The 27,967-nt window shown below is 47.3% G+C and overlaps 3 protein-coding genes across 6 annotated transcripts in view; 2 read left to right on the top strand and 1 right to left on the bottom strand.

Moving 5' to 3' along the window:
* SNRNP200 (small nuclear ribonucleoprotein U5 subunit 200) overlaps positions 1 to 2,460 on the top strand; it is a 50,636-nt gene extending 48,176 nt beyond the window's left edge. Inside the window, exons 43-45 of the mRNA XM_082229650.1 lie at positions 209 to 290; positions 451 to 543; positions 2,001 to 2,460. Of these exons, the coding sequence (XP_082085776.1) occupies positions 209 to 290; positions 451 to 543; positions 2,001 to 2,144 (319 nt within the window). The 3' untranslated portion in view covers positions 2,145 to 2,460. The remainder of the gene's footprint in view (positions 1 to 208; positions 291 to 450; positions 544 to 2,000) is intronic.
* Positions 2,461 to 3,845: 1,385 nt separating this feature from the next.
* CIAO1 (cytosolic iron-sulfur assembly component 1) lies at positions 3,846 to 12,775 on the bottom strand. 2 transcript variants are annotated; one of them, XM_082230436.1, is made up of 8 exons: positions 12,655 to 12,775; positions 9,641 to 9,806; positions 8,860 to 9,008; positions 8,394 to 8,505; positions 8,068 to 8,156; positions 6,463 to 6,664; positions 4,854 to 4,941; positions 3,846 to 4,676 (listed from the first exon to the last, which is right to left on the bottom strand). In XM_082230436.1, exons 2-8 carry the CDS (start codon positions 9,777 to 9,779, stop codon positions 4,436 to 4,438), a joined length of 1,020 nt encoding a protein of 339 aa, XP_082086562.1. In that variant the 5' UTR covers positions 9,780 to 9,806; positions 12,655 to 12,775; the 3' UTR covers positions 3,846 to 4,435. The 2 variants fall into 2 exon arrangements, with proteins under 2 accessions (XP_082086562.1, XP_082086563.1); XM_082230437.1 differs by lacking the exon at positions 12,655 to 12,775 and adding an exon at positions 12,247 to 12,291.
* On the top strand, positions 12,447 to 27,967 carry TMEM127 (transmembrane protein 127). Of its 3 annotated transcripts, none has more exons than XM_082230597.1 (4): positions 12,447 to 12,678; positions 15,004 to 15,433; positions 20,827 to 20,991; positions 25,131 to 27,967. In XM_082230597.1, exons 2-4 carry the CDS (start codon positions 15,190 to 15,192, stop codon positions 25,436 to 25,438), a joined length of 717 nt encoding a protein of 238 aa, XP_082086723.1. In that variant the 5' UTR covers positions 12,447 to 12,678; positions 15,004 to 15,189; the 3' UTR covers positions 25,439 to 27,967. The 3 variants fall into 3 exon arrangements, with proteins under 3 accessions (XP_082086723.1, XP_082086721.1, XP_082086722.1); XM_082230595.1 differs by lacking the exon at positions 12,447 to 12,678 and adding an exon at positions 12,801 to 12,947; XM_082230596.1 differs by lacking the exon at positions 12,447 to 12,678 and adding an exon at positions 12,833 to 12,973.

Below are 27,967 nucleotides of genomic sequence, written 5' to 3'. Positions count from 1 at the left end.
TCCTTCAAAATAACAAAGGCTTCCTCCGTTTTCAAAACGAAAGCTGCTGTGGTTGATTTTTCACTGTAGACCATGATTTTGCCATGTGATTTGCTGCCAAATGGGCTTCTATGCACGTTGCCGCTTGCAGGCCGGTTAGCAACCTTTGCATGCTCCCCCTTAGCACATTGTTCCAGGTGTGTGTGTCTAATCTGGTTTGTTTCTTCAGCGGAGGGCCAGTGGTGGTGCTGGTGCAGCTGGAGCGAGAGGAAGAAGTCACTGGACCAGTGATTGCGCCCCTCTTCCCACAGGTATGTTGAGTCCTGCCCAGCCTGTGCCTGATGCAGTTCAGCTGGGCCCACTTGTGGGAGGCAAAGGGTAGGATGGGGCGGGAACCTACAGGGTTGTGATGCAGAGGGACAGGGAGGATGTCACAAGTCGTCTTCCTCACTTTCCCCCTCTCATCTGCAGAAACGCGAGGAAGGCTGGTGGGTAGTGATTGGAGACTCCAAATCCAACAGCCTTATCTCCATCAAGAGACTGACGCTGCAGCAGAAGGCTAAGGTGAGTGATTTGGGAACAACCATGATGATCTCATTTCACCTCCAGAAGAGCCTTATGGGGAGGCATAATTGCTGCTGTCATGAGCCTTGTGTTAGGCCAGGGCATCCTCAGCATTGTAGGTCAAGGACCTCCTGCTTTTTGGCCAATGGGACAGAATTATCAAGCAAAAGGGGAGGTTAAAGGCATCCAGTGAGGGAGACCATAAGGGTGTGGCTTCTTTGGCCTCCCACAAGTTGCAGCGTAACAGGGATCCAGGCAATCACTCATGTAAAACAATTGAGATTATTTTCTGCCTCTTAGCTGCAAACAGAAAAATTGAGCAGCTCAGAAAACCTGCTGAAGCAGCAAGAAGGGACATAGTGGACGGCACAGTAAAACTACCCCCCCACCCCTAGAGAGGCCTGCTCTATTCTTGCAATCATGTCAGGAGAGAGCTTTGACTAAGATGCAACCTCTAACCCCCCCATCCCCACCCCATAAACCCATATTTTGGATCACAGGAACAGTCCATGCTGTGCATCTCTTATTATATAAGCACACCTGAATTCTGTTCAGGCTGGAGCTGGGGGTGGTGAAGGAGGATGGGTAGTGTGTGGGATGTTGGAGGTGGGATCTTTAGCTAACTCATACTCCTCCCAAATGGACAGCTTGACACACCTTGCACCAGTCTGATTTTTGTTGGCTTTATTGACCATGTCCTGGTATTACTGGCCTCAACATTTTTTTAAGAATACAAGATAAGTTTGGGATTACTGAAAATAAAATTGTGCTTATGCTCAAGGGTCTGGACTCCTCCTGGCCCCAGGAAATCCAAGTGCATTATGTGATTTATGTAGCATGTGCCGATTGGGGTTTGCTGATCCTTGATTGGGCTGAAAACCCATCTCCTGCAGCTTCTGGGATTCTAGCAGGCCTTGTACACACACTTTAAAACATGGCTTTGCAGTAAGGCAGGGGTGGGAACACCTGTTGCTGAATTGCAACTCCCATGGGCTGATGGGAGGTAGTTCAGCAACATTTGGGGGCCACAAGTTCCACCCCATGCAATAAGAGTGAGAGGGAGAGTAGACTTGCTAGAAGCAGCAGCTTACGCCCAATGCCAATTTCCTTGTGTTTCCTGCATTCTGTTAAATTGCAGAATACCCACAGTCCTGCTTATCATAACTGTCACTGATTGACAGAAAATCTGAAGCTTCAAAATGAAGAGTGGTCTGCAAAGGCCCCCTGCAAGGAGGTGGGAATCCTGGAATGGGTTGTTTCTCCCCCTTGCTCTGCTAGGCAGGTCATATCAAATGTCTATAGCCTCATATCAGAGGGCGACCTCTCCAGTTCCTTCCTGCCCAGCTCTCAGCACAGGGTGTGCATGGAGCCCCATTCCTCTGAGCTTGCTTCTCACCCCACCCCTTTCTTGTGGAGCAAACCCTTTACACCCCAGTTCATGCTCTGTCTCCTTTTAGGTGAAACTGGACTTTGTGGCACCAGCCACTGGGACTCACAACTACACCCTCTATTTCATGAGTGATGCCTACATGGGCTGCGACCAGGAGTACAAGTTCAGTGTGGATGTAAAGGAAGCGGAGAGTGACAGCGATACTGATTGAGCTGGGCCTTCACCTTCTGTCTTGTATGAGTGCAGTTCTGAGCCTCCATGGAATGGGATGTCCACAATATCTGCTTCTAGAGACGTTTGTGAACTTCTGCTTCCTGCTGGCTGGAGAGTTAGGTTACTCCGTACTTGACTGTTTCTGTTCACTTTCAACTGGCATTCGAGAAATTACCTCTGCCCTTCCTGTTTTGTTTTGTTTTTTTTAACTGAGCAACTCAAAAAGTTTTGTGCACAGTATTTTTATGTGAGTGGACTCAGTTGGTTCTGCTGTGTTCCTACTTGTTTTCCCAAATAAAGATATTTAGGAACAACCTCCTTGCTACTTTTCTTGTGGGAGGGGGAACTAATTCCTAGACCAGGGGTTGTCAACCTGGTTCCTACCGCCTACTAGTGGGCGTTTCAGGATTCTGGTGGGTGGTAGGGTAAGGTTACCAATTTTTTTTCAATGAATCTGGGGACATTTTCCAACTTCAATGGATTTTGTATGGGGACTGGTTTGTAAATCCAGGGACTGTCCCTGGGAAACGGGGACGTCTGGTAACCTTACGGTAGGGGATTCTACGGCACAAGGTGAATCCTCCTTCCCCTGAGCACTGGTGGGTGGTAAGGAAATTTTATCAAGAAAGATGCATTAGTGGGCGGTAGGTATAAAAAGGTTAACTACCCATTCCTAGACTTTCTCTGCATGTATTTTTACCTTTCCCCCACAGTCTTTTGGGCTGTCCCATTGTCCTAGCCCCGGTTTGAAGTATGTCTTTGACACTTGCTTTTCTGGCTTGTAATTAGGATCCTATGTCAGGTGCAGGAAGCTAATTAAGATGCCCTACCATGAGCAAGATAGTTATCCTGATTGGGGAATATGAAACAGCAGCACAGCCATCTGTGGCTATTTCTCTGCTCTCTAGTGTAGGTATCTAATATTACCTTGCTGGCAGAATCAATACATGTACTTCTTCATGCAAAACTAATATACTTGTCTCTGCAATTAGTTGACTTTCCAATTTGTTTTGTGCTGCAACAGACTAACACAAATATCTCTTTGGAAACAATTCCTTTGTGTTACCTTGTTCCAGCCTTCCAGATAGTGATGGAACCCAACTTTCATCAGCCCTAACCAATGTGTCCAGGGAAAGTCAGCATGATGTAGTGGTTATTAGAGAGTCTTGGACAGAGCAGAATTCAAAGATCACCTTGGTCATGAAGGTCACTAGGTGACATGGGCTTTAGTCACTGTGTCTCAGCTTAACCAACATCACAAGGTTGCTTTGTGGATAAAATGAGGAGAGCTATGAGCACCACCATCTTGAAGTGCTTACAAGAACCCAAAAGACAGTACCATATAGAGGAAGTTTGGAAATCATTTTGACCAGGGCTTCTTGACTTCCCCCTCTGCCTTCTGAGGTTGCAATCCATGCAGAATGTTTTGTGAAACAACCTCTCCCCGCCTCACATGCTGAAGTATTTGACACGGATGAGACAAAGATACCTTTCCCATGAGGAAACTCCCACACATTTTATAATGAGGGGGGAAATGAACTGACAAGGACAACTCAACCCATCTGTGCTGAGCTATGTTGGCATTTTCATTTTTGGAATCAGCCGGGCAAATTGCCAACTCATTTCTGATAGCTGAACAGCACTTTTCTCTCTTGGATGGTGACCCCTGTATGTCAAATAAGTAGTTGGCATGGCAAAGTCTTAGTTGCATTTTTAACATAAAAACCCATTTAGAGATAGCAGCAGACATACAATAGCACTTGGTCAAAATAAATTTTACAAGTGTCACAAGCTCATTTGCTCAGAACTGCTCTTCTCCCTCTGCAGCACCACCTCCCAATCCAAACCTACATCTTATACAACCACATTTTAGTACAAAACCAGCAGTTACAAAGCCTGCTGCTTCCCAACTGGTAAGAAACGCCTAATCAGCAGGCCAGTCTTTCTGCAGGCAACCCTGGCTTCGTTTTAAAGGAGTGATGAAGCTAAGAAAACCCAGCCTATGTAGTTGGGGGATTTTCTACCCAGCTGCAAGACAAGACCCTGTTTGGTCAACAACATCAATCTGTGCAGAAGACCCAGCTGCCCTCCGCTGCCCCCACTAGGTGTTAGCTCTGGCACAGCAGCTCTTGTGGAAAGGGGGGAGGTACTTCATAACAAGCTTACACGATATCACCTTTTTAATTGCCTTTACAGAGGGGATGCAGTCCAGCTTGCTGCCCACAGGTGTGCCACTGTTACACTACTAGAACTGTGTTATTGTCAGAGGGAGCTGGGAAATTTGGACCCTCAGCAGACCTCGGGGCGCTGGTATTTCCAAAATGCCATCTCTCCATCATCGCTGCATGAAGCCAGCAGCCCAGGCTCCTTAGGGTTCCAGGCCACACAGTTCACATCCTGGGAGTGAGCCCGGGCCATGTGGACAGTAAGGGTGAAAGTGGGCTGGTGGGGGTCTGAGTGCAGCTCCTCCTCAAATATTCTGATGGCATCATCTCCACAAGCCGTGGCTAAAGCTCCCGTTAGCTGGCACCTGCAGAGGATGAAACGAAAAGAATGGACTATGGGCCTGAACACACTCGCGATCTGTGCAAAGGTCCTGTCCCCTATCACATGGAGTGATACAATCACAGGAAAAGCCTTACCACTTGACTGGAACAGATTGATTGGTGCCCAAAATGACTTGTAAGCTCCTACCGTGCACACTCACCATGCCACGTCGTAGATGGTTCTTGTGTGGAAGCCAGAAAGGGTGCAGATGCATTTCCAGGTAGGATCTGTGCCATTGCAGACAACACCTGCAACACACAAACAACTCCTTAGGCTGGGCCTGTCTTCTTTGCTTCATAGGCCAAAAGCTTCTTTGCAAAGAGAGGCAACTTGAAGCTCTACAGACCCCACCAATGCTTTTTCACTTCAGAAACCAAAGTGTATGGAAGGAAGCAGTGTCCCCACTGGATGCAGAAGCTGTGAAATTCCCCATTTACATCCTGGAGCCAGGAGATCCTGACACACTTAAGTCTTGTCTTTGGTCAGCACTTCAACTTAAGTACTAAAACCCTGGAACTGAACTTTTCAAACATCACTTAATTAGCTCTAGATTGCTCCAACTTCCACACAGATTTTCATAACTGCACTCTCTCATGTGATTGGGCAGAACAGGGTTCACTCCTCCCCTCCCATTACAGTTTTTACTCAACAAGGGTTCAGTGATAAGAGCTGAGACGCTTGCCTTCCCTACCCAAACCCCCTTTTCAGATAACTCTTCCATGCTTCAGGCATCTCCACGATCACAAAGACTAGAAGTTAAAGAAGATTAAAGAATACAAAATTGTGTATGTGTGTGTCTGTATTCAGAGAATCTGCATGGAGGTAATATAGCACAGTGGCTAAGATTCTGAGCTGTAAATTTGAACATGAACACACACACACACCTGCTCAAACATCAACTCTATCACGAACTCATTGAGTCTTGGGCAGGAATCAGTGCTTTCTCAGCCCCAGGTTCCCCATATGTAATATAGGGGAAAATAATACTGACTTACAGTGCTACCTCTGGTTACGTACTTAATTTGTTCTGGAGGTCCGTTCTTAACCTGAAACTGTTCTTAACCTGAAGCACCACTTTAGCTAATGGGGCCTCCCACGGCCACTGCGTGATTTCTGTTCTCATCCTGAAGCAAAGTTCTTAAACTGAGGTACTATTTCTGGGTTAGCGGAGTCTGTAACCTGAAGCGTATGTAACCTGAAGCGTATTTAACCCGAGGTACCACTGTACTTCCACACTACCAGCAGCATTTTGTGTCCAAGGAGCATGCCCATTTCTCACTGAGCTATCAGCCTTAGGCTGTTTTCCTAAGGATTTTTTTTGTGCATCTGCAAACCTTGGTGCTTCCTGTTTGTGGATACTGTAGCTTTGCATACTTCAGAACCAGCCCACAGAGAATGGCATTTACTATTGGCATGTGTAGTGGTGGTTGATTTTAGCTATGTAATATGGAACCTGTGGTCCCCTAAGTGTTGCTGGACTACAGCTCCCATCATCCCTGAACATTGGCTTGCTGACTGCGGGTAATGGGATGCAGAGTCAAACAGCATCCTTGACCTAATGAAAAAACAGCAGTGGAAAGCCTAAGAGATGCTGCACTTCTGCACTGCCACCAGTGACAGCTCTTCAGGCCCTACAGAAGCCAATTCCTTAGGGTGGCTCAGCCGCCCCAGCAACAAAAACTTCAAATCTTAGCTGCCATGGCCCTTGGAAAACTAGGCAGATCCAATTCCTTGAACAGATCCATTCCATCTTTGCAAATGCCACTGACCTTGCTCATTGCCCGGCTTATACTGGCGCCAAATGCGCACTGTCTTGTCATCGCTGCAGGAGGCCAGGCGCTCCCCACTGTGGTCAAAGGCCAGGCTCCACACCGTGGACTCGTGCCCTTCCAGGGTGGTAAAACACACCCAGTCGTCCTCTTCCTCCCGGTACAATTTTACAGTGTCATCATAACTCGCTGATGCCAATAGCTGGTAATGGAAAGGAAAAATCACAGGTAAGTGTTGGAACGAAACACCTCTGGGGCAAAACTGAGAGCAGGGCTGTCCAATGAGAGCATGGAGGGGAATGCAGAATGTTGTGTAAGACACAAAGCTCAGTTCCCTGATAATCCCGGAATTTATTTTAAAGCCAAAAGCATGTTTACAGCACTTAGGGTATGGGTAGCCAGTGGTGTGCCTTCTCTTCTAGGTGATGTTGGACTCCCATGCCCATCAATCCCAGTCGGAACAGCCACTGATCATGGATGATGAGAGTTGCAGCTGAGCAACATGGGGGTGGGGGGGGGGGCAAACCACTTTGGCAATCCGTGTCCTAGGGCAACAAAGATATCAAGGATCCTGCAGTAGTTTCCAGGAGAAACAGATCCACAGAGAAGCAGCAACTTCGAAGAAACAGGAATAGAGACGTAAGCTGTGAAGGTGACAAAGCCCCACTGCTGGTGGTCACACCAGGGAGGGTGATGAACAGCCTTTTGCCTGCATCCCTGCTGCAAAGCGGGTGAAGCAAACGCTGCAGCCTTTCAGCCCTTGCTGAAAGACCTACACTGGCTCCCTGTACATTTCCGAGCACAATTCCAAGTGCTGGTGCTGACCTTTAAAGCCTTAAATGGCCTCGGCCCAGTATACCTGAAGGAGCGTCTCCACTCCCATCGTTCAGCCCAGACACTGAGGTCCAGCTCCGAGGGCCTCCTAGCGGTTCCCTCACTGCAAGAAGTGAGGTTACAGGGAACCAAGCAGAGGGCCTTCTCAGTAGTGGCGCCACCCTGTGGAACACCCTCCCATCAGATGTCAAGGAAATAAAGGTTGGATGCCAACCTCATTTGATCCTTTGCCCCAGGCAGCAAAATATGCTGGGTCAGCCCTTGGAAGGACCGGCCCCTGAGAAGTCTTCTTCCCTCTGCCAGCCAGGCCCTGAGTGGACAGGGCTCCTTGCACAAAGGTCTCTCCCTAATCCACCCTGAGTTGGTGGGGATGACCATCTTCCCACTGACTGATTTGGGAAGCCCAAGGAGAGCTGCTGCTATGTACTCATTACAATTCCCTGGATGCAGTTTTATGGATCAGCCTGTCATTTCTGTCTTACTTCAAATGACCATGTTGAAATGAATACTCCAGTCCACACACCCCATTAGCATCAGGAGACTGCAGCAACTGAGTGCAAAAATTGCAACACAAGGGTATTCTTGTTCGATTAGGAGGGCTATAAGGCTTCAATGGGAGGGGGCAGGAAGGACAGAAATATAAATGTTTACAGTTTATGACAGGGGGCTATAGAAACACTGCCCTGGTTAGAGACCAGCCATTTGATAGGTCTCCAAGACACCACGCCCCAAGGATACCAGCTGTCCGCCATACAGGAGGGGAACACTCACCTCTTGGTTGGGATGCCAGACAACATGCTTGACATCCTGCGTGTGGGAATTCAAGACACTCATGCACTCGTATTCATCCTCTTCGTCCACTGCAGCACAGAAGAGGGGGGATGTAGGGGAACAGTTTAAGAAACAAGGCACTGTGATTTCTGCATTGTAAGGTGTTTGACTAGATGACTCTTGGGGTCATCTCCAACTCTACAATTCTATGATTCCCTCCCATGTCTGTGCTCCATCCATCATGCATCAAGTATAGTTACACACAGTGAAAATCCCAATTCCTTTGCCCCAGCTCCGTCCTCTCAAAACACTTTTGCGGCTCTCACCTTCCCAAACCCAGACAGTTTTGTCTCGGCTGCAAGTGGCCAGAAGACTGCCAGATGGTGCCCATGACACAGACTTCACCTCATTCTCATGGCCCTCCAGTGTGGCTGCACACTGCAAAGAGAAAAGGGGATATGGGTAAGAGAAGGGTAACCAGGAAACTGTGAAAACATGACAACGTGGCAGGATGAGACACCTGAAAACACAACAAACATTTCCTATTGCTGGAGGCAGCAGAAATGGTGCCTCCAGACAGTGTTGGATTACAAATCCCACTATCTATGAGCATTGGTCATGCAGGTTGGGGCTGACAGGAGCTGGTGTCCAGCAAGATCTGAAGGGTTTCTTGCTATGTGTTATGAGTTTGCATGTGTGTATGTATTCAATTGTGACAGATTTTTAATCAACTGAAAAGCATGAGAAAAGCAGCAGCAGCAACAACAAAACCAAAAGGGAGATTCAAGACACCTCAAAATCCTCATGGTTCTTCTTCCAAATGCAGGTGGTAGCATCAAAACTGGCAGAAGCCAGGTAGTTCCCACAGGGGGACCAGGCCACCTTGCGGATAGTTCTCTGGTGTCCCTCACCCAGAACAGACTTGCACACCCAGGTATCACCTGCCAAGAGAGAAAGCCAATTAGGAGCTGTGACACATCTCAGGGTCCACTGGAGAGTCCTTCTCCCTCCTCCTGGCACCTCAGAGGTCACTACATAAACCTAGTAAGAGAGGTGTTTACCTGGTTCAGCTTTACACTGGGATCAGATCCACCTAAACTACCCAGAAAAATCAAGAGCTGCTGTTACCACCACCCGAGTTAAAAAGCATCATGGCGAAAGAGATCTAATAAAGCTCTACCCACTCAACTCCCCTTTGGCACTGGCCCACTCTTTTTTGTCATAGCTGTCTTAAGCAGGCCTAGGCACTGATATGGGATGACAGAAATTCATGGCCAATGGCCAAGGGATAGGAGGTCCAAAGATTCCTGACACCTGTATTTCATCTATAGGTGGGTCACACATCACAAGTCTCTCTCTACCCTCCCAGCATAAGATGCAGCAGGAACCCAGAGTGCAATGCTTCTCCTAATTGCACAATGAAACCCTTGACCAAAGACTTGGTTGCCTGTTTCTCTCCCCCTACTTTCAAGGAATGACAACAAGGAGAGCAATCTGAACCATGTCTACTCAGTCCCATTGAGGTGAAGTACATTATGTTAGGATTGCAGTCCAAACTGGCAGACTAGCTCACCTTCTTTCCCCCATATTCGAATGCTACGGTCCCCACCACAGGAAGCTAAGAGACTCCCTGTAGGGTTCCAAGCGAGAAACCAGCATCGGGAATCTGGGTGTGCTGGGATGCGAGACAAAAGTGTCAGGGAATCCTTCATTATAACACCAAACAGTCCCTGCAGAACCTATGAAGCAGCAAAGAATGAGACCAACAAAAAATAAGAATGATTTAAAAACTTGCAATTCAGGCATCTCCTGAACAAGAGTGCCCAGCATTCTAACATCGATTTGCAACTGCAGAATAAAGCCTTTATTTTATCAAGGTGTGTAATGAAAATCCTCCAGGCACGCAGCCCACATGCCTTTTGCATTATGCAAGTGTTTTAAAACTGTGATCTGAAACCTTCACTCCAGTGGGTCACATCATGCCTTCATCCAATAGTAATATTTATTGTTATTGCTTCTTTTATTTCTTTTATTGCATTATGATTTGAATTCTATGGAATATAAACTACAGTGCAATAGAACAATCAATAAAAATGCAATTTAAAAGTATACAGTATCTAGCACAGTGCATTACAATTGCTACAATGGGCAGAAAAATCATTAAAGTAGTCCACTAACATCATCAGCAAGTTTCAAGTGGTCCTTGTGGGGAGGGGCAGAAAGTTTGGTAACTGGTACACTACAGAACTGTGTGTTTGCAGACAAGGGAAGAAAGGGTTGCACAGAGCTGCCTGCATCCCAAAACCCGGGGCGCGCTGAAGAGCGCGCCGCGGGCTTTAGGCAGCTCTCTGCAACCCTTGGGAGCCCGGCGCGACTTCCTGCCGGGCTCCCTAGGCTTGCGGATAGCAGCCTGTTCTGGGGGCTGGGGTCAGGGGAAGCTCGGGAAGCTTTTTTTTCTTTATCCCCCCCCCAAAAAAAACCCCTAGGTGCACCCTATGGGGCGAAAAATATGGTATGTAGGTTTCCTTTTGACTCTGTGATCACAGGAGGACTTGGCAGGGGGTTGGACTCGATGGCCCTTGTGGACTCGATGGCCCTTGTGGTCTCTTCCAACTCTATGATTCTATTCTATGATTCTAAGGGCCACAAGCCTGTAGCTAAGTACTGAAGACCCTGTTTTCCAAAAGCCAATCCTTTGAAATTGTTGGTATCTCTGTGGGAGTTTTTGTTATGTGAATGGCGCCACCATACCCTCCAACATGACCCAATGCAAACTGGGATGCATGACCTGTGGGATGTACCAGACAGGTGATGGGTATGTGCCACAGACCTCCTGGGTGGATTTGGTGGACCACTAATTGGGAACACTGCTGTAGAGGGTTAGTTTTATGTGGCTCTCAGAAGCTACATAATTTGAATTAAGGCCTGGTAAAACATTTGTTGAGAATGTCATTCAAAAGGAAAGGAAAAGAATATTCAAATTGAAGAAGAAATATATCACACAATTCAACACATTTCTCTGGTTTGATTTAGTATGTAACCCGTTAGCTGTGATTCCTGTATTACAGGAGATTGGAGTAGGTGATAACCAGGGTCACTTCTAACTCTACAATTTTATGAGTTTATTTTTCCCCGCAGCTATATATAATGTGCAGTACCTAAGAACATGCCAGAAATAAACCCCAATTCCTATTGCATTATTTATTAATTTCCAAAATAGACTTCTTAGCAGACCGTTAGATGCAGTCAACATTTATAGAATCAAACCACTGCAGAGGGTGGGGTGGGGGCCAAGAAAAATACACACTTCGAGCTACATCCAAAACCACAGGAGTTAGCTATCCAGCGAAAAAAGATTTGTGTGTGTGTTTGTGTGCGAACCTTGCTGGCTCACAGTGAGATCCCACCGAGTCTGGCATCCTATTTCCCAAAGTGCTCAGCCAGTGCTTCCAGGGAGCCACAAAGTGGGGCATCAGATCAGGACCAACAACCAAACCTTACTGATCACTCCCAGCGTCACTCGTTTCCACAGCCTCTGTACACAACAGTTCATTCACAGCTATCACGTATATGCAGCCATATCTATCTATCCCTACGCCGCACTTCTCCTTCTTGGCCAAAGCAAGGCTCAACTTAGCATAGCATCTCACTTCCTACAGCAGATGCCTCTTCTCTTTTATTTTACTTGTGCAGTTTACCATGCAAAGGTATTCTGCCTCTGGACTAGGAAGTTCTATCAGCTGTATGTCTTGGTCATAAAAGAAAAGAGATAAATGGTAGTAAAGGACTCTTGCTCCAAGTCTAGTCTGGTAGCTGGATGAGAGAGCCAGAGCGGTGCAGCGGAGTGTCGGGCAGGACAGGCATAGGCGAACTCGGCCCTCCAGATGTTTTCGGACTACAACTCCCATCATCCCTGACCACTGGTCCTGTTGGCTAGGGATGATGGGAGTTGTAGTCCCAAAGTACCTGGAAGGCCGAGTTCGCCTGTGCCTGGGCTGGGAGAGCAGGGTCCAACTCTTCCCCCTCACTAGCCATGACGCCCACTGGGTGTGACTTCGGGCCAGCCCACCTCACAGGGCTGTTGTGGGAATTAAAGGGGGAGAAGAACCATGTACCTCCAGCTCCGGCAAACCCTCCCTCAGCAGCCCAAGGAAGCCACCCAGCGCCGCTGCCTCCTACCTGCCTCCGCGCTTCCCACAGGGCACCTCTAGGCGCAGGCGCGCAGGGCAACGCGGGCAGCGCCGCTCCCGCCACAGCGCCCCCTAGAGGCCACTCCCTCGCCGCGAGGTTCGCCTCCCCCCTCTCCGGGGCGGAAGTGACGACCCCAGGCGGAAACTACGATTCCCAGTATGCTTTGCGAGAAAGAATATATATTGGGTGAGTGTACACACACAACACAAGGAAGGAAAGATGGACCGCATCTCTTTACTCAGTTCTTGAACTGGCCCTCCTGCAACTTTCAAAGGAACAAAGTTGTTTTATTTATTTATTTATGTATTCACCCCTTGAAGGAAAAAGAAAAAGAATAACCCCTCAAAGCGCTTTACCAAAAGATAAAGACAAGAAAAAGTCAAGCAAAATGCCAACAACTCAGGGCTGAGAAATGCTGAGGTGAATTTGGATCTGTTTCCGTAGTTCGCCGCCTTCTCCGTTTCAGGAGGCGCCCGCCCCTCCTCCCGCCTCTGGCGCCGTGACGTCATGCGCGCGGCCGGCCGGAAGCGGAAGTGGCCGGCGGCTGTTGTTTGGTGGCAGCGGGGGGGTCGGGCTGTCGTCGGGCGAGGAGGAGGAGGAGGAGGAAGGCGCCGGCCCCGCGGAGTGCCGCGGCCTTGGAAGGAAGGCCAGGCCCGACGGGGCTCAGCGCCCGGGAAGGGAGCCGAGCGGTGAGTGGGGGAGTCCGACCCGCCAGGTCAGGGCGGCGCCCCTTTGTGTCTCCGAGGGCCCCCCGGGGGGCAGGATCCGAGGGAGAGCGCCCTCTCTGGAAGGCGCCGGGGCGAAGGAGGGCCCAGGGGTGGGTGGGAGGTGGATCGGGCTCCCCGGGAGGGTCGCAAGTCCAGGGGCCTGGATTTCCGGCTTCGAATGTGTTTTGATAACGACAACAAAACCACGCCTCCTCTTTGCCACTCACTGAAATGGGGGGGGGCGGGAGCCCCGAGTGGATGTTTTCCTGACGTTAAAAAAGATGTCCGAGTTGAGTTCTACTACTCAAAACAAATCCCTGGCCGTAGGATTCCTTAGTTCTGGGGGTTGTAGTCAATGCTAGTCCTGCTCAAGAGTAGACCCACTGAAATCAGAGGGCACGAGTAACTCGGACCTAGCGTTGGCGATAACCCTTAGCACCTGACTCCGGGTGGTGAGTCTTGGGGTTCTCAGGAAAAATAAATGAGATTCCACAAGACTGAAGTTTGCCAGCTGTGCCCTAGTCCGTGAAAGCTTCCTCTCTAACAAACTTGTTAAGTCTTTAAGGTACTTTTCGTTGTTCAGAGAGTGAGCAGTTTAAGAAAGGTGAGGGCAGGGTTGTTTCCAAGTTACATGTGTACTTGAAGTATGTGTACCTCGCTCCTCAGCAGAATACAAGTTCCTGAAGAAGGCTATAATGCTCATTAAGATGGTCCCTGGTCTCAGGATTACAATTTAAAAGACACAACACAAAAGGAAAGGGGATTTTGAGGGAGCAGTGGGAGCAAACCAAACTAAAAAAGGCATCTTTGTTCCTTTTTTGGCTGGTGAAAGCATATACAGGGTTCCTTGTGTCAAATGAGAGGATAAACAGAGGAAGGTAAAGCAGAAAGACTACATAGTTACTTGTGTTACTTTGACTTGGTTACCATTTAATCAGGTAAATGTCTAATATTATTAAATAAACTGAATGGTTTCTGTGGAATCTGTTAAATGGACTCAGCTGCTTGAGCTGTGATGATTTGAGCGATAATTTCCCTTTATTCTTTATTCCAAAACACTTAGATGTGCCTTATGAAAATGTCTAATGTCCTCTGACCTCACACAACCTGAATAGCTCTTGTGTGATGCATTCATTAGACTTGCAATAATTAAATGAACAACACAGTGTGGCTATGTCAGAAGCACTAATTGTTCTGCTAAAAAGTTGTGTGTGTGTATGTGTAGATAAACAAAGGTGCCATTTTGACAAAAGTACAAGAGAGGGTCCCTTTGTCTCAGCTCTTTTATACGCCATGTTGGATTATCTCCAGCCAGCTGAAATCTACAAACTGTTTTTTGAAAGTGTTCAGTGGGATAATATGCAAGATACGTGTTCCATTTATACTCTGTCTCAGTGGAGCACCCTTGGAACACTAACTGGCTTCACTGTTGTTTAGAAGCAGTTTAGTTGGCTGAGGTGCATATGCATAACAAAGGCACAAATCCACTTGCCTAAAAATAAAGAAATGCTATGGGGGGGGGGCTACTGCTGCTCCTCATTTCAAGCCATACATTCATACATCATTACAGGAATGTCTAATATCCATGACCAACTCCTGGCCTGGCCATTGGCCATTGCCATTTGACAGGTTGATTTGGTTTGCTAGTATTGTTGTATGAAGTATAAAATGGGAGCCTCAATAAGTTCTCTTAAAAACACTGCTTTTGTGCAATTTAATCTTGGAACATAATGAGTCTATTATACTCATTAGCAAAATTTTTGCCACTTTTGTGAACTCTGGCCCTAATCTCCTTTGGCCTGAGAATTAATGACCACTTATTAAACCCAGGTTTTTTGGCATTGTGTGCTTGTGGGGTGCAGGGAAACTGCTGTATTTCATCTGCTTAACCATGGGAATCTCCATAGAAATCAGTGAGTCTGCTCACTTGTACCAAAAAAGGAAGAAATGTTGGTCAGACTTGGTCACCTTGAGGCGGCCCTTAACTTGCCACAGGTGAGAGGCTATTTACAAGGCTTGATCTGTTTGTCTTTTTCAGGTTCTTCTGAGTGCAGAAGAGGCACTTCATCTGGTGCTCTGTTCTGCCTGCAGCCTTCTGTGAGTCTGCTCCCCCTGACTGGTGCCTATAGTCATTGGCCACTCACCCATTCCAGAAGATCCCAAGGGCTTCTGTGCATAGTGTGTTTCGTTGGATTTATTTGGCCTAATCTCAGAAAGAGGATCCATGTACACCCCAAGTGGCTCAGTGTTGCCCAGTGGGCGCAGGCGAAGAGGCCAGGATGGGAGTGCCTTGCCAAAGCAGCCAGAAAGGAGCCTGGCTTCTGCATTGCCTGGTGCCCTCTCAATAACTGCCCTGTGTACAGCACTAGCAGAGCCTGCATGGCTACGGATTCATGGGGGCACTTGTTCTCGCCAGGAGCTGGGAGTTGCTGATGTGCTGGGATATGTAGACCCGGATTTACTTAAAGGTGAGAGTGAATTGTGTATAGAAATTGGTGTAGGTTGGTTCACGCAGTAGCCGTTCAGTGTAATTTTGTGCTCACCAAGGTGAATTTTGTGTGTGTGATTCCTGGTGTCATATAATAATCAACTGCCTGTAGAGGAGTTGATTCTTGTTTCATGGTTCTCCTTATTAAATATTTACCAACCCAGAAGTTATGGAGGGATCGGTCCCTGTGGCAATGAAACTTGCTGCTCCACCTACCCCTACAGTTTGTGCATTCTTGTCTGCATGTTTACTCAGATGTAAATCCCAATGTCGTCAGAGGAGCTTACTTACAGCTAAACAGGACTGCAGCCAAAGTTGTCTTTTTGTAGAACTAAGTGCTGTCAAAAGGACACTTTGTATCAATTTTGTTATAATGATATTTTAAATGTTCAGCGTTTTTGAGCTCTAATCTTGTCAAAATTTAACTGCCAATGTTCCATTCATTGCAGTGGGATAAAGTTATTGCATAAAATTTATATGCCACTTGATTGTAAATACAAACAAACCTCAAAGTGGTTTACAAAAGTTAGACATGCGCTTAAATCATAAATCTGTTATTTAAGTTCTGGCTGGATCTTGCAACATACATCCCATGCAATTTCATATTCCCAGCTTTGGCCATAACTGGCAAGAAGCTTGTCGCTACTAAAAAGAATGCACACTGCAACTTCTTGCGGGCTCAAAAAACTTGTTTCTTCATTAATTTCTTTTCCTCCCTCTTAACACCTGCAATGGTCATAGATGGTGGGTTGAAGGCACATGTAGCCTGTGGGTCAGGCATCCCTTCCACCCCTCTCTTTTTCACCCACACCTCATCTCACCCATCAGCGGTGAGGAGATGCCGTCATGCACCTTTCTGCCACCAAGCTGATTAGCACAGAAATAGCTGAGCAGTATCTCTCAGCTATTCTGGCTAGTCAGTTGGGCAACAGCAGGCATAGGCAAACGCTGCCCTCTAGATGTTTTGGGAATACAACTCCCATCATCCCTAGCTACCAGGACCAGTGGTCAGGGATGATGGGAGTTGTAGTCCCCAAACATCTGGAGGGCAGAGTTTGCCTATGCCTGGGCAACAGGGACGTGGGGAATCAGTGGGAGGAGGACCCTGATGCATGCGGGCTTGCCTATATATAACATATATTGTACCACCTGTCTTCTTTCCATAACCTCCATGAAACCCAAGGTTTCCATGATGCATGTTACTTAAACCCTCTCATACCTAACTGAAATGAAGCCTTTGTGTGAATAATTGCAGGGACTCTTAATTCATCCCTTGTAGAGTATGCCTCTCTCCTTTCTCCCCTCCCTTTGTCTACGCCACTGTCAGTGTTTAGACTGTAAGCGCTTTGAATCTGGGCTGGTTTGTTTGCTTTTATGTATCAGTTGCTTTGCGGTAAAGCTAAAAAGGTAAAGGTGACTATTGGGTGTGGCGCTCACCTTGCTTCAGGCCGAAGGAGGCAGTATTTGTCCACAGACAGCTTTCCGGGTCATGTGGCCAGCATGACTAAGCCGCTTCTGGCACAATGGGACACTGTGACAGGTGCCAGAACACACAGAAACATCACTTAGGTACCTATTTATCTACTTGCACTGGTATGTTTTCGAACTGCTAGGTTGGCAGAAGCTGGGACAGAGCAACAGGAGCTCACCGCCACTGTGCAGAATTGAACCTCCGATCTTCCAATTGGCAAACCCAAGAGGCTCAGTCATTTAGACCCGCGTCTGTGCCTTTTACCTTTTTACCTTTGTTACTTTGCAGTGCACTATGAACCAGCAGTGGAGCATGCTCCCACGGCGCCCTGGAGCGCTCGGGGAGGGCAGAATGATCCTAGACTTCAATCTGGATCCAAGGGCACATGGCTGTTGCATCCTTTTTACACACACTCCCTGAGGGCAAATGGAGTCCACTGTGTCAGGCATCACTCTGGTGGCCAGAGTGCCATGGAAATGCTCCTCTCAAAGCTGCTTGAGGAGGGCACTTGAGAAGGACATAACAGCCATTTGCTGAGGCTGGGGTCCTTCTCATGCCACCCTCACAAAGCCACGCAGGGTTGGCTTGAGGAGGGCATCGTGAGCAGCGCCCCCTCCCCCGAATTGCCCCCCCCCACTATGTCCCTGCTATGAACAGTTGTTACATGCCATAGTTCTCTTAATGGGAGCAAGAGGAATTTGATTTCATATTCAAATGAGGCTGATTCATTCTGGTATGGCTAGTACTGTGGTGTTTTAGCTTTATACATCCGGTTCCAAGTAAATATGCCTTTGGTATTAGATTATGTGGCTGCTGCACTAGATGCAAATGAATTGATCTGAAACAAAGCACAGTATATCTTACTAAACTGTTTTTTATAGTGCTCATTGTCATGAAGAAGCTGCCATGAAACAGCCTGTTGTCTTGGGAAGATCTGCATCCAACAGATGTTGAAGAAAGTCTAGGTAGTTTCTGTGCTCCTTTAGAAATCTCAGAATCCCTGTTTCATTTTTTAAAAATTGTTTCTAGCTCTTTGCAGAAAGGATGGAAAATGTGAGGAACTTAATGTTTTTTAAATTTTATTTTAAATTTTAATAACATGGAAATAACTACACTTCTCAGGACTTTTCAGTTTTCACATTTAAGAATATAAAGCACTGTGGGTTCAGTTTTAAAGACCCCTACAAAGAGGTCTGCAAAAGCAAATAGTCCATGAAAATTCCGCCTTGCTTGCCCTCCCACATGTTTGTCTTTTTTGTTAGATTTGTACCTTTAAAGAAAAAGGAATCAGCTTTCTCCCAGTTGACAAACGCTCCCTTGCCATGTCACCTGGAAGTAACCCTTGCTGCCCAGACAAGTAGTTATTCTAGCCCAATACAGTGGTACCTAGGGTTACATACCCTTCAGGTTACATACGCTTCAGGTTACAGACTCCACTAACCCAGAAATATTATCTCGGGTTAAGAACTTTGCTTCAGGATGAGAACAGAAATTGTGCTCCAGCGACGTGGCAGCAGCAGGAGGCCCCATTAGCTAAAGTGGTTCTTCAGGTTAAGAACAGTTTCAGGTTAAGTGCAGACCCCCGGAACGAATTAAGTACTTAACCTGAGGTACCACTGTATAAGCTAGAATGAATCTGAGTGATTATCCTTTCCGGAGCAATAGAAGGCTCTTGTTTTGGATAAGCAGGCACTGCAGGTGACCAAAAGATTATTCTAACATGTGTGTGACTTAGGCCAGAATCCAGAGTATGGTAAGCCCACAACTTGCACTCACTTTGCTTACATGAACATAACATTATGTGGGTGGGGAGAAATAAATAAATAAACAGAGTGCGCTCAATTCTCTCCTCCATGTATTTTCACTCACTGACCCATCCGTACACCCAGCGGGTTTTCCTTGATTCCCAGGCTCTTCAAAGATCACAGGAGGTCCCTGAGAGCTTCCCAGGGCCTTTCTGCAACTGTCTCAGAGCCCCTTGTGGTAGCGGGACAGTTCAGGGATTCCCAACTTTGGATGAGTTTGCCTTGGCGCACATACCCCCAGAACCATAAGTGGCTGGCCTACTGTACTGTGAAATGAGTTTCAGAGCCCAGGAGGCTTTTTGTTTACTTCTAAACAGCAGCTCCCTTCTCCCCACTCCATGCAGTATGGCAAACATGAGTTTCAGAATGAGTTTTAAATGATGGCATTGGAGGAGAATGTCAGTTTTTCATACAGTTGTTCAGTCAAGAATTGAACATGGCTACCACAACCTGTTCAAGCCCAAGTAACACACAGCACCCTCCTGCCTCCTAACCTAGCTTGATCTCCACCTCTTTGTATATTTTGGATCAAGTTATTTGTGTTGGGTATTCCCTTCCCATGTTTTAGAGAACACGCAGCAATCTTGTAAGCTGCAAAAGCAACAAGAAAAACCATTGTTAAACTTATAGAAAATGTCCTTGAGGAAATAGAATGTACGAGGCTTTTGGACTGAAGTAAGTCCTTTTGTGGGTCAGAATGGCTGAAATATTAGGTGATCAACATTATCAAATCAATGCAAGCCTAGAAAGAAGTTCCCAACCATGGGGGAAGCTGGAAAAAACCTGAGACTGAGAAAGACATCCTGCTGGAATCCAGTTAGAAGCAGTCTATGATGAAATCTTGGAACAAACCTATAATAGAGTAACTCTGCTTGTGTCAATGGCAAATAATGTGATTTTAGAGCAGCAAGTTCCCCAAGTTCATTTTATTTGTTATTAATGTAGCCAATCCAAAATTGTAAGATTTCTGTAAATTTCTGTAGTGCATCTCCTCTGTCGTTGGATTCTCTCAAAATGATTTTTATTTAAAGCAAGAAAGAACATCTGTGATCCTCAAGGTTGTGGAATATAGCTTGAAAAGTGTGTTGTGTTTTTTATGAAGGCTTTTATAAATGACTGTATAAAGTACTTTTATTTCTGTAAAATGTGGTCTGTTTCGGATGGTATAGTGCAAAATGTGCTCTCGCATAACCAATATGCTACTTGTAAAGTGATTGGATATTAAAAGTGCTATATAATAGTCTTTCCCACAGAACCCTGGGAGGTTGGGCACAATTCCCATTTCAAACAAAGGGGACTGACATGTCAGTGATGTATTCAAGGAAAAAGCTGTCTCATTTATCAAATATGTGCTGGACTACGCAGCCATTAAATAAGACCAGATAAGGCTTGTTTGTCCTTTGTTTTGTGGCTGTATCCATTAAATGAAGTCACCACAGAGCAGAACTAATACTGCTTCCATAATTAAAGTTTCCCTTCTTTTCCCTATGACTACCTTCACTACTCCAAAGGGTTGAGGGGAAGCATCAGAGCTGATTTAGGGGGTGGGAAATGGAGTATGAGGGCAAATTATGTTCCATGAGCAGAAGTTATTCAGCTTGCGCAGTGACTTTTGGCAATAACCCTTGGTGAGTCTGGAAGAGAGAGGTTCCTTTTTATCCACAGAAGAAAAGGTTTGTCTTTGTTTAAAGCCCACATCAGACTCCAACATTTTCACACCTGTGCTCTTATGACAGAGGTGTCAAGCAGTTTGATCAGCATGGCACATAGAACTTGATCCAGCAATATTATAATACTTCATTAAAATGGTGACAACTTTTATTTTTGTCTTCAGCATGCCATTGGCAATTCATCATCAGCTAACAAATGCAAAACTGCTCTAAGCTGTATGGACAGGAACAGCCTCACTTCTGCCTAGCACATCATAGATACAGAATTTATAATGTGGAAAGAATGCCAAGTACCATGTAAATCCTGGCAGAGCTACAAACTAATATGTTTAATTCTCAGAATGCTCCAGGAAGCAGCTGGTCTTAAGAATAGTAAATTACATGTGTGAAATCTAACTTTGAATTCTCTCCCCCCCCCTCCCCGCAGAGTACTGCATGAACCCCCAGACAGTGTTGTTGCTTCGGGTTATTGCTGCCTTCTGCTTCTTGGGAATCATATGCAGCCTTTCAGCTTTTCTGTTGGATGTGTTTGGACCAAAGCATCCTGCACTGAAGATCACACGACGTTATGCATTTGCCCACATCCTCACAGGTAATGATAAAGGGGATTGATCTGCTCCGTTTAGTGTGTTGGGCACCTGAAGCTTATGCTTGCAAGCCATGGTTCAAAAAGGGGTTGCCCATGTGGTTGGTTCATAGTTTACTCATGGCCTCTGCAATTTCTCTAGACCCATGTGGCTGCTAAATTGTATTCTAGGTTGGTTCCTTTGGAGTGCCACCTCTCTCCTTATCCAAACCCTCCTTTTCTATGAACCTCTTGCCTTTTAACCGAACCAAAACACAACTTCATCTGCACATTCTCCCTCTGCTATCCATTCCTATGTAAAGAAGAATACACAGGGATTCAAGATGGCCTTAACAGATTGGAGAATGGGCCAAAACTAACAAAATAAATTTTAGTAGGGACAAATGCAAGGTTCTATACTTAGGCATCCTGCCAACCTAGCAGTTTGAAAGCACGTCAAAGTGCAAGTAGATCAATAGGTACCGCTCCGGCGGGAAGGTAAACAGCGTTTCCATGCGCTGCTCTAGTTCGCCAGAAGCGGCTTAGTCATGCTGGCCACATGGCCTGGAAGCTGTACGCCGGCTCCCTCAGCCAATAAAGCGAGATGAGCGCCGCAACCCCAGAGTCAGCCATGACTGGACCTAATGGTCGGGGGTCCCTTTACCTTTACTGATACTTGGGCAAGAATAACCAGCTGCACAAATATACGTTAGGGGACACTTGGCTTGTCAGTAGTACATGTGATAAGGATCTAGGGGTCTTAGTAGACGACAAGCTTAACATGAGTCAACCATGAGATGCAGAAAAAAGGCGCTAATGCTATTCTAGGCCACATCAATGGAAGTATAGTGTCCAGCTCATGGGAAGTAATAGTAATGCTCAGTGGCGTAGCGTGGGGGGTGCCAGGGGTGCCGGCTGCACCGGGCGCAACATCTGGGGGGGGCGCTCGCCGCCTCCGGAGTCGCCAAAGAGCCTCGGGCGCAGGCTATAGCAGAGCCCCATGTCTCGAGAAGGAGGAAGCCCCGGCCATGGGCGCTGCCCCCAGGTGGTGCAGCAGGAGCTAGGCGGCCAAGGGGAGCCAAGGGGAGCCCGGGGGAGCGGAGGCGCCGCGGGGACACGGCTCGGGAGCTGCCGCTGAGGAGCCAGAGCATCGTCCCCGGGAGGAGAGGAGGAGCGGCGGCGGCTGCTACTGCAAAGCAGGGAGAGAAGGAGGCGGTGGCGGCGGGGAGCCGGGCAGGGAAGTTGCTGCTGGGGATGAAGAGGCGGCGGCGGGAGACGGACTTCTCTCCCTCTCTGGTGCTGCTGCTGTGAGGCGCTCGCCAGCCCACCGGCCCCTCCTGAGCGGGATATGGGTGGGCGGACGGGGGGGGAGAGGCGCCGGGCCCGCCTCGTGCCCTGACAGGAGCCGCCGCTGCGCCCGCGGGCGCCCTTGACGCGGCGCCCCTCATGCCGCCTCGAGAGGCGTTGGGGGGCAGCGAGACTGCCGGGCCCCGTCCCTCCCCCCTCCGCGCGCGGCTTCGGGGTTGTCTTGCGAGGGGGCGGCGGGAAAAGGATCTGAGGAGAAGCTCGCTCGCTGTCCCGCGTCGCTTTTCCTCACGTCGTTTTCCCTTTCCCTTGAGGGGACGGGGAGGTGAAGGGAGCCCGCTGCCTCCCTCCTCGCACGGGGCGAGTCGTCGGTGGAGGTAGAGAAATAATAATAATAATAGTAGTAATAATAATAATAATAATGGTTTGAAATTTAAGACTCCCCCCCCCCCAAGGAAAAGGCACTTTCTTGCCCTGCCCGTGGACCAGGAGGTCGTGGCGGGAGAGGTCTTCAGCAGCGGGGCCCTTATTTGCGCTGCCAGCCTGACCTTCACCCTCTTACATATAGAGAGGAAAGGAGACGCAGAGGTGCAAAGGCTTACGGGGCAGAAGTAAGCCCCGCTGAGTTCATCAGGGGTGCCAACGTGAATACAGTATGATATTGGGGGGGATAAGTAAGCCCCGCCCTGCATAGTTGATCACATTGGCAATGCCCATCAACTGGGGGACTGGCCCCCTCAAATGTTTTATTGGGGGGCCTGAAGCAGCGGCGTAGCGTGGGGGTGCAGGGGGGGCCGGGCGCAACATCTTGGGGGGGGGCGCGCTCGCACTCAAGTGCTAAAATCCACGGGTTAGGGGGCGCAAATTACTTGCCTTGCCCCGGGTGCTGACAACCCACGCTACGCCACTGGTAATGCTATATTCTGTCATCAGACCACATCTGGAGTACTGTGTCTGGTTCTAGGTGCCATAATTTAAGAAGCATATTGGTAATATCTAAAGGGCTGCCCAGTGGAAGATGGAGCAAGCCTGTTTTCTCCCGCTCCAGAGGGTAGGACCTGAACCAATGGCTTCAAGTTACAAAAAGGAGATCCTGACTAAACACCTGGAAGAACTTTATGACAGTAAGAGCTGTTCAAAAGTGGACCAGACTCCCCCAGAAGGCAGTAGACTCTCCTTTGGAGGTTTTTAAGCTGAGGTTGAATAGTCACCTCTTATAGGTGCTTTAGCTGAGATTCCTGCATTGCAGGGGGTTGGACTAGATGACCCTTGTGGTCCCTTCCAACTCTACAATTCTATGATTCCTGTGACCTGCCTTCTGCTTATATTACTCTATACAGTGGTATGTACATTGAAGACTATATAAATAGTAATAAAAATATTAGAACAGTTGTAGCAATTACCGTATTTTTCGCTCTATAACACGCACCCGACCATAACACGCATGTTGTTTTTAGAGGAGGAAAACAAGAAAAAAAATTCTAAACGAAACAGTGGATGTATGATTTTTGTGGTTCATGCTGTGGCCACAGACATGTGATCTGACAGTGAGTTTGAAGTAGCCCAATGCAAAAATCCTGAGGATCCAAGTGGATCCATGCTTTCTAACCACATTTTTGCACCACTGCAGCCCCAGGCAACAGTGGGTGCGTGATTTTTTTTGGTGCAAGATGTAGCCATGGACATGCTATGTGATCTGATGGTGAATTTGGAATGACCCAGTGCAAAAATCCTGAGGATCCATGTGAATCCGTGCTTTGTAACCACGTTTTAAGTGGGGAGGGAAGGAAAAGCACTCAAGGGACAAGGAGCACGCGTGGGGTGGGTGGAGAAGGATGCTGCTAATAATGAAGAAGAGGGGGAGAAGGCTCCTTTCCCGCTTTGCTCCTTTAAAGCAAGCAGGCTCTGCTTTTCTCCCTCCTCCCCGCTCATCCCCGGCTTAGCGAGCTGAAAAACTTTGCTGCTATGTAGCGGGAGGAGAGAGGGACAGAGAGCCTGCTTGCTTTAAAGAAACCAACTGGACAGGAGCCGCTTACACTCGTGTAAGCGGCTCCTCTCCTCTCCCGCTTTGCTCCTTTAAAGAAGCAGGCTCTCTGTCCCTCTCTCCTCCCCACTCAGCGGCTCTTCTCCCGCTTTGCTGTTTCAAAGCGAGCCTCGGAGGAGGGAAGGGGAACCATGGATCCTCTGCTCACGACTGCAGCAGATCCCCCCCTCCCCCGCCACCCGTAGGCATTCGCTCCATAACATGCACAGACATTTTCCCTTACTTTCTAGGAGGAAAAAAGTGAGTGTTATGGTGCAAAAAATACGGTAAATACCTTGTTTTGCCTTGAGTTTTGCCTTGAGTTCTCTGGTTTGGGACTTAGGAATTTTGCCTAGAAAAATCTCAGATGTTGTGCATGCATTACTTAGTCCAAGGCTGGGCAGACTTCAGGTTTGTGAGACCTACTTTGTTTTCTTTTGTCATCCTTTTGTCTTCCCTGAAGTTGTTCTTCAAACCTCACTAACTGGGCAAAGCTCCATTGATGTCCTCTGAGGTCAGGCAAGAGGGTGGGGCTGAGAAACGGGAACATTCTCAGCCATGGTGGAGTCTGATAAATAGCTTGCATCTTTAAATCTCCATGTCTATGCACAGAAACAAGAAAATGCACACCCACAAATTCAAATTAGTCAAATGTAAATATGTTACCATTCTGATAAACGACTTGTAGGATTATGTGCTACATTACCCATATCCACAAGCTTTTAAGAAGTCGCATTAGAGTCAAACGAATTCCACTGAGCAATGCTTGTGATAAAAATACCTAAATCTAGAATCTGGGGAACAGTTTCTAATTCTTTTCTCTTGCTTCTGCCCTCAGTGCTGCAGTGTGCCACTGTGATCGGGTTTTGTTATTGGGCCTCGGAGCTCATCCTTGCGCAGCAGCAGCAGCACAAAAAGTACCATGGCTCACAAGTGTATGTTACCTTTGCCGTTAGCTTTTACCTGGTGGCTGGAGCTGGTGGGGCCTCCATCCTTGCCACAGCTGCCAACCTACTGCGCCATTACCCAACTGAAGAGGAAGAGCAAGCATTGGAGCTCCTCTCCGAGATGGAAGAGAATGAACCTTATCCAGCAGAATACGAAGTGATCAACCAGTTCCAGCCACCTCCAGCATATACACCATAATGCTACCACTGAACGACTGGGCTGGGGGAAAGAAGGCTTTCTTGTAGCCCAGCTGCAGATCCTAACTGCACACAATCACTTGGGACTGCATTCCCTTGCCTGGAGCCACTCACTGGTGCTTTTCTTTCCCAGGTGGTTCACTCACTTTTATGACCTCCCAGCCAGGAAGAGAACTCACTTTGGAGCTGCAAACTGAAGCTTTGCTCATGCTGTGACTTCCAAAACAGCACTCTGGGTGATTTTTCTTTCCCAGCCCCTTGCATTTCGTACAGCAAGTGACTCAATGAACTGACTGGTGTGTGACCCAGCTATAGGTTTGTGCTTTTTTGTGACTCAACAGACTCGACCCAGGCAGTCCAGCTCTTGCACTCACTTGGGTGTCCTCCTGTACAGAGAGACAAAGCACAGCTACTCCAGGAGAGGTCTTGCCTTGTATGTGAAAGAGATGGCATGTGCAAGCTTGACTTAAGTGTTTGGGAAGAGGGGGGAGGGGTCCACAGTTTTTTTTTGCATTGTGATAAGATCTTTCACACTAGTATGCACACTTGTGGTCGTGAGTTCAGCAGTCCTGCACTGTTCATCCACCCGCACTCCGAGGCGCTGCCTCTTTGGGGGGAATGTGACTCTCACTGATATTCACACCTGGGGGCAAAGATGTTCTTCATTTAGCACATCAGAAGGTGGGAATCCTTCTCTATGCACTGGTTTGTGGGGAGGTGACACATTTGGGTTGATTCATGTGCTCTCTGAAAGGCATGGTAAGCTTGCTGCCACCATTGCTTCTTCCTCTCCCACATTCTGCCTCATGCTACTTAAGAGAAACATTTTGCACTTTATTTGCTGTTCTCGTAGCCCCCATTCCTCCATAGGCATTGGGAAGGGTGGGGGGAGGACCAACAAAACTTGGCAGAGCCACCTCCAGGATGTTGCCACTACTAAATATCTCCTGGATGGACTGGGCTACCTTTTGAGGTAAAGGAACAGCACCTTTTAAAGGGTTATTCCAGTTGGCACTTGGTGTGTGTGTTCATGTTGGCACATGTGTACATACCTCTGTGCACACTCATGTCCCAGTTTTGGAGAAGTAGTATTGGCACCTATTTGTGTATCACAAGACTATATGCAAAATCTGATCCTAGGCTTGATTTTAATTTTTTTAATCTATTTTAATTGAAACTATATTTACTTATGGTTTTTAAGCTCTCTAGCCCAAAAGGCAGTTCTTCCAACTTAAGCCACTGTTTAACTGAGAGGCAGAGATATTCCTGATAGTTGCAGGCAGTGATGCAAGATGGTGCATGATGCTCTGTGTTATTACTGACACCCCCTTTTTCTTTGTGTATTGTAGTGCTTTGAACTAAAATTGCTTTGAATAAGCCAGGAACTTGACCTACTCACTGCAGCTCTTTTTTGATGACTAGGTGGGATGTTATGTTGAACTGAAAAGATGGGAGGGAGTGGATGAAAGAGATGCCTGTTTCAGTTTAGAATAAAAATAAGGGGATGGCACTTTGGAGAACTAAAAGCAAGAGCTGCTTTAACTTAGGAAGACAAGAGATTCAACAGTGAAACTTCCATGAAACAGGTTGCCATTCAGGATATGCTGAAGCTATATCCTGAGGACACTCCTGTCTTTCAGATGTCTATCTGATTTCAGTCTGCTAACTTCTCTCTGTCTAGAACTGGTTCATGCAAAAGTAATGTGCAGTGTAGCTGAGATTTTCCTGCTACAAGTATGAAATGTTACACATCACAGTGAGGAGTGACTCCTTTGTGTTATCCTAATCACTTGAAAACGGGGGCTTTAATTGGATTCTGATAAGGTGCTTCCCTCTCTGCTTCCTTCAAAATATAGAGAAATGGGACTAAATTGTAGAATTTGAAAGAAGTCTGTCTTTAAAAAGCAGTTTGCAGGAGATTAGACAAAGAGTGGTTTTCATTCAGCTCCAGTCCAGTGAATGATGAATGTGCCACTGGTGCATTCTCATTTTGAGTTCTCTTCTTGTTACTGCTCACTGTCTTTACCAGAGGAGGGCCTTCCACATGTCAACAGAGTTGACTCTGTAGCTCCTTTTGTATGTGGTGTGAGCAGAGACTGTCCCCCCTCTCTCCTCCCCCTCCCCACTGCTGCATATGAGAAAAGAGTTTGGCTGTAAATAGTATGCATAATTTTACTATCTATCTCCACCTAATCTCTAATCTTTGGCTATCGAAGAGATGTGGTTGGTCTCGGGAATATTTTGCTGGTCACTCTTGCGGTCTTCTCTTTTTCTGGCCCTGAGAAGGGAAAGCAACACTGGCAGCACCTCCATGTGCCAAAGGGAGTTTGACTTATCTCCAGTATGGAGGTGGCTCCATTCAGCTTGTTTCCACAGAGGTGACTTGACCAAAACTGGTTTCCATGTGTACTTGGTTACTGTGATCATTTTTAGACCTTGAACAACATTCATGAAGCACTGTTGATTAAATCCATCTGTAAAATCCTGAATACCCTTTTCTACCAAAAATAAAATAAGGATGTAAATAGTC

This window comes from Podarcis vaucheri (assembly GCF_965113315.1).
Source record: "Podarcis vaucheri genome assembly, chromosome: 7".
Classification (NCBI taxonomy): Eukaryota; Metazoa; Chordata; class Lepidosauria; order Squamata; family Lacertidae; genus Podarcis; species Podarcis vaucheri.
Note: the sequence above shows the minus strand (reverse complement) of the source record. Positions and strands in the feature narration are given on the sequence as shown.

Bases quoted from the DNA above. Each gene is read 5' to 3' on its own strand.
- CIAO1 (XM_082230436.1), bottom strand. From the start codon at position 9,779: ATGAAGGATTCCCTGACACTTTTGTCTCGCATCCCAGCACACCCAGAT. The intron at 9,009-9,640 runs GTGAGCTAGTCT...CTCTCTTGGCAG, and splicing joins TCGAATATGGGGGAAAGAAG to GTGATACCTGGGTGTGCAAG. The intron at 8,157-8,393 runs GTGAGAGCCGCA...TCTGTGCTGCAG, and splicing joins AACTGTCTGGGTTTGGGAAG to TGGACGAAGAGGATGAATAC.
- TMEM127 (XM_082230597.1), top strand. From the start codon at position 15,190: ATGTACACCCCAAGTGGCTCAGTGTTGCCCAGTGGGCGCAGGCGAAGA. The intron at 15,434-20,826 runs GTGAGAGTGAAT...CCCTCCCCGCAG, and splicing joins AGACCCGGATTTACTTAAAG to AGTACTGCATGAACCCCCAG. The intron at 20,992-25,130 runs GTAATGATAAAG...TTCTGCCCTCAG, and splicing joins ATTTGCCCACATCCTCACAG to TGCTGCAGTGTGCCACTGTG.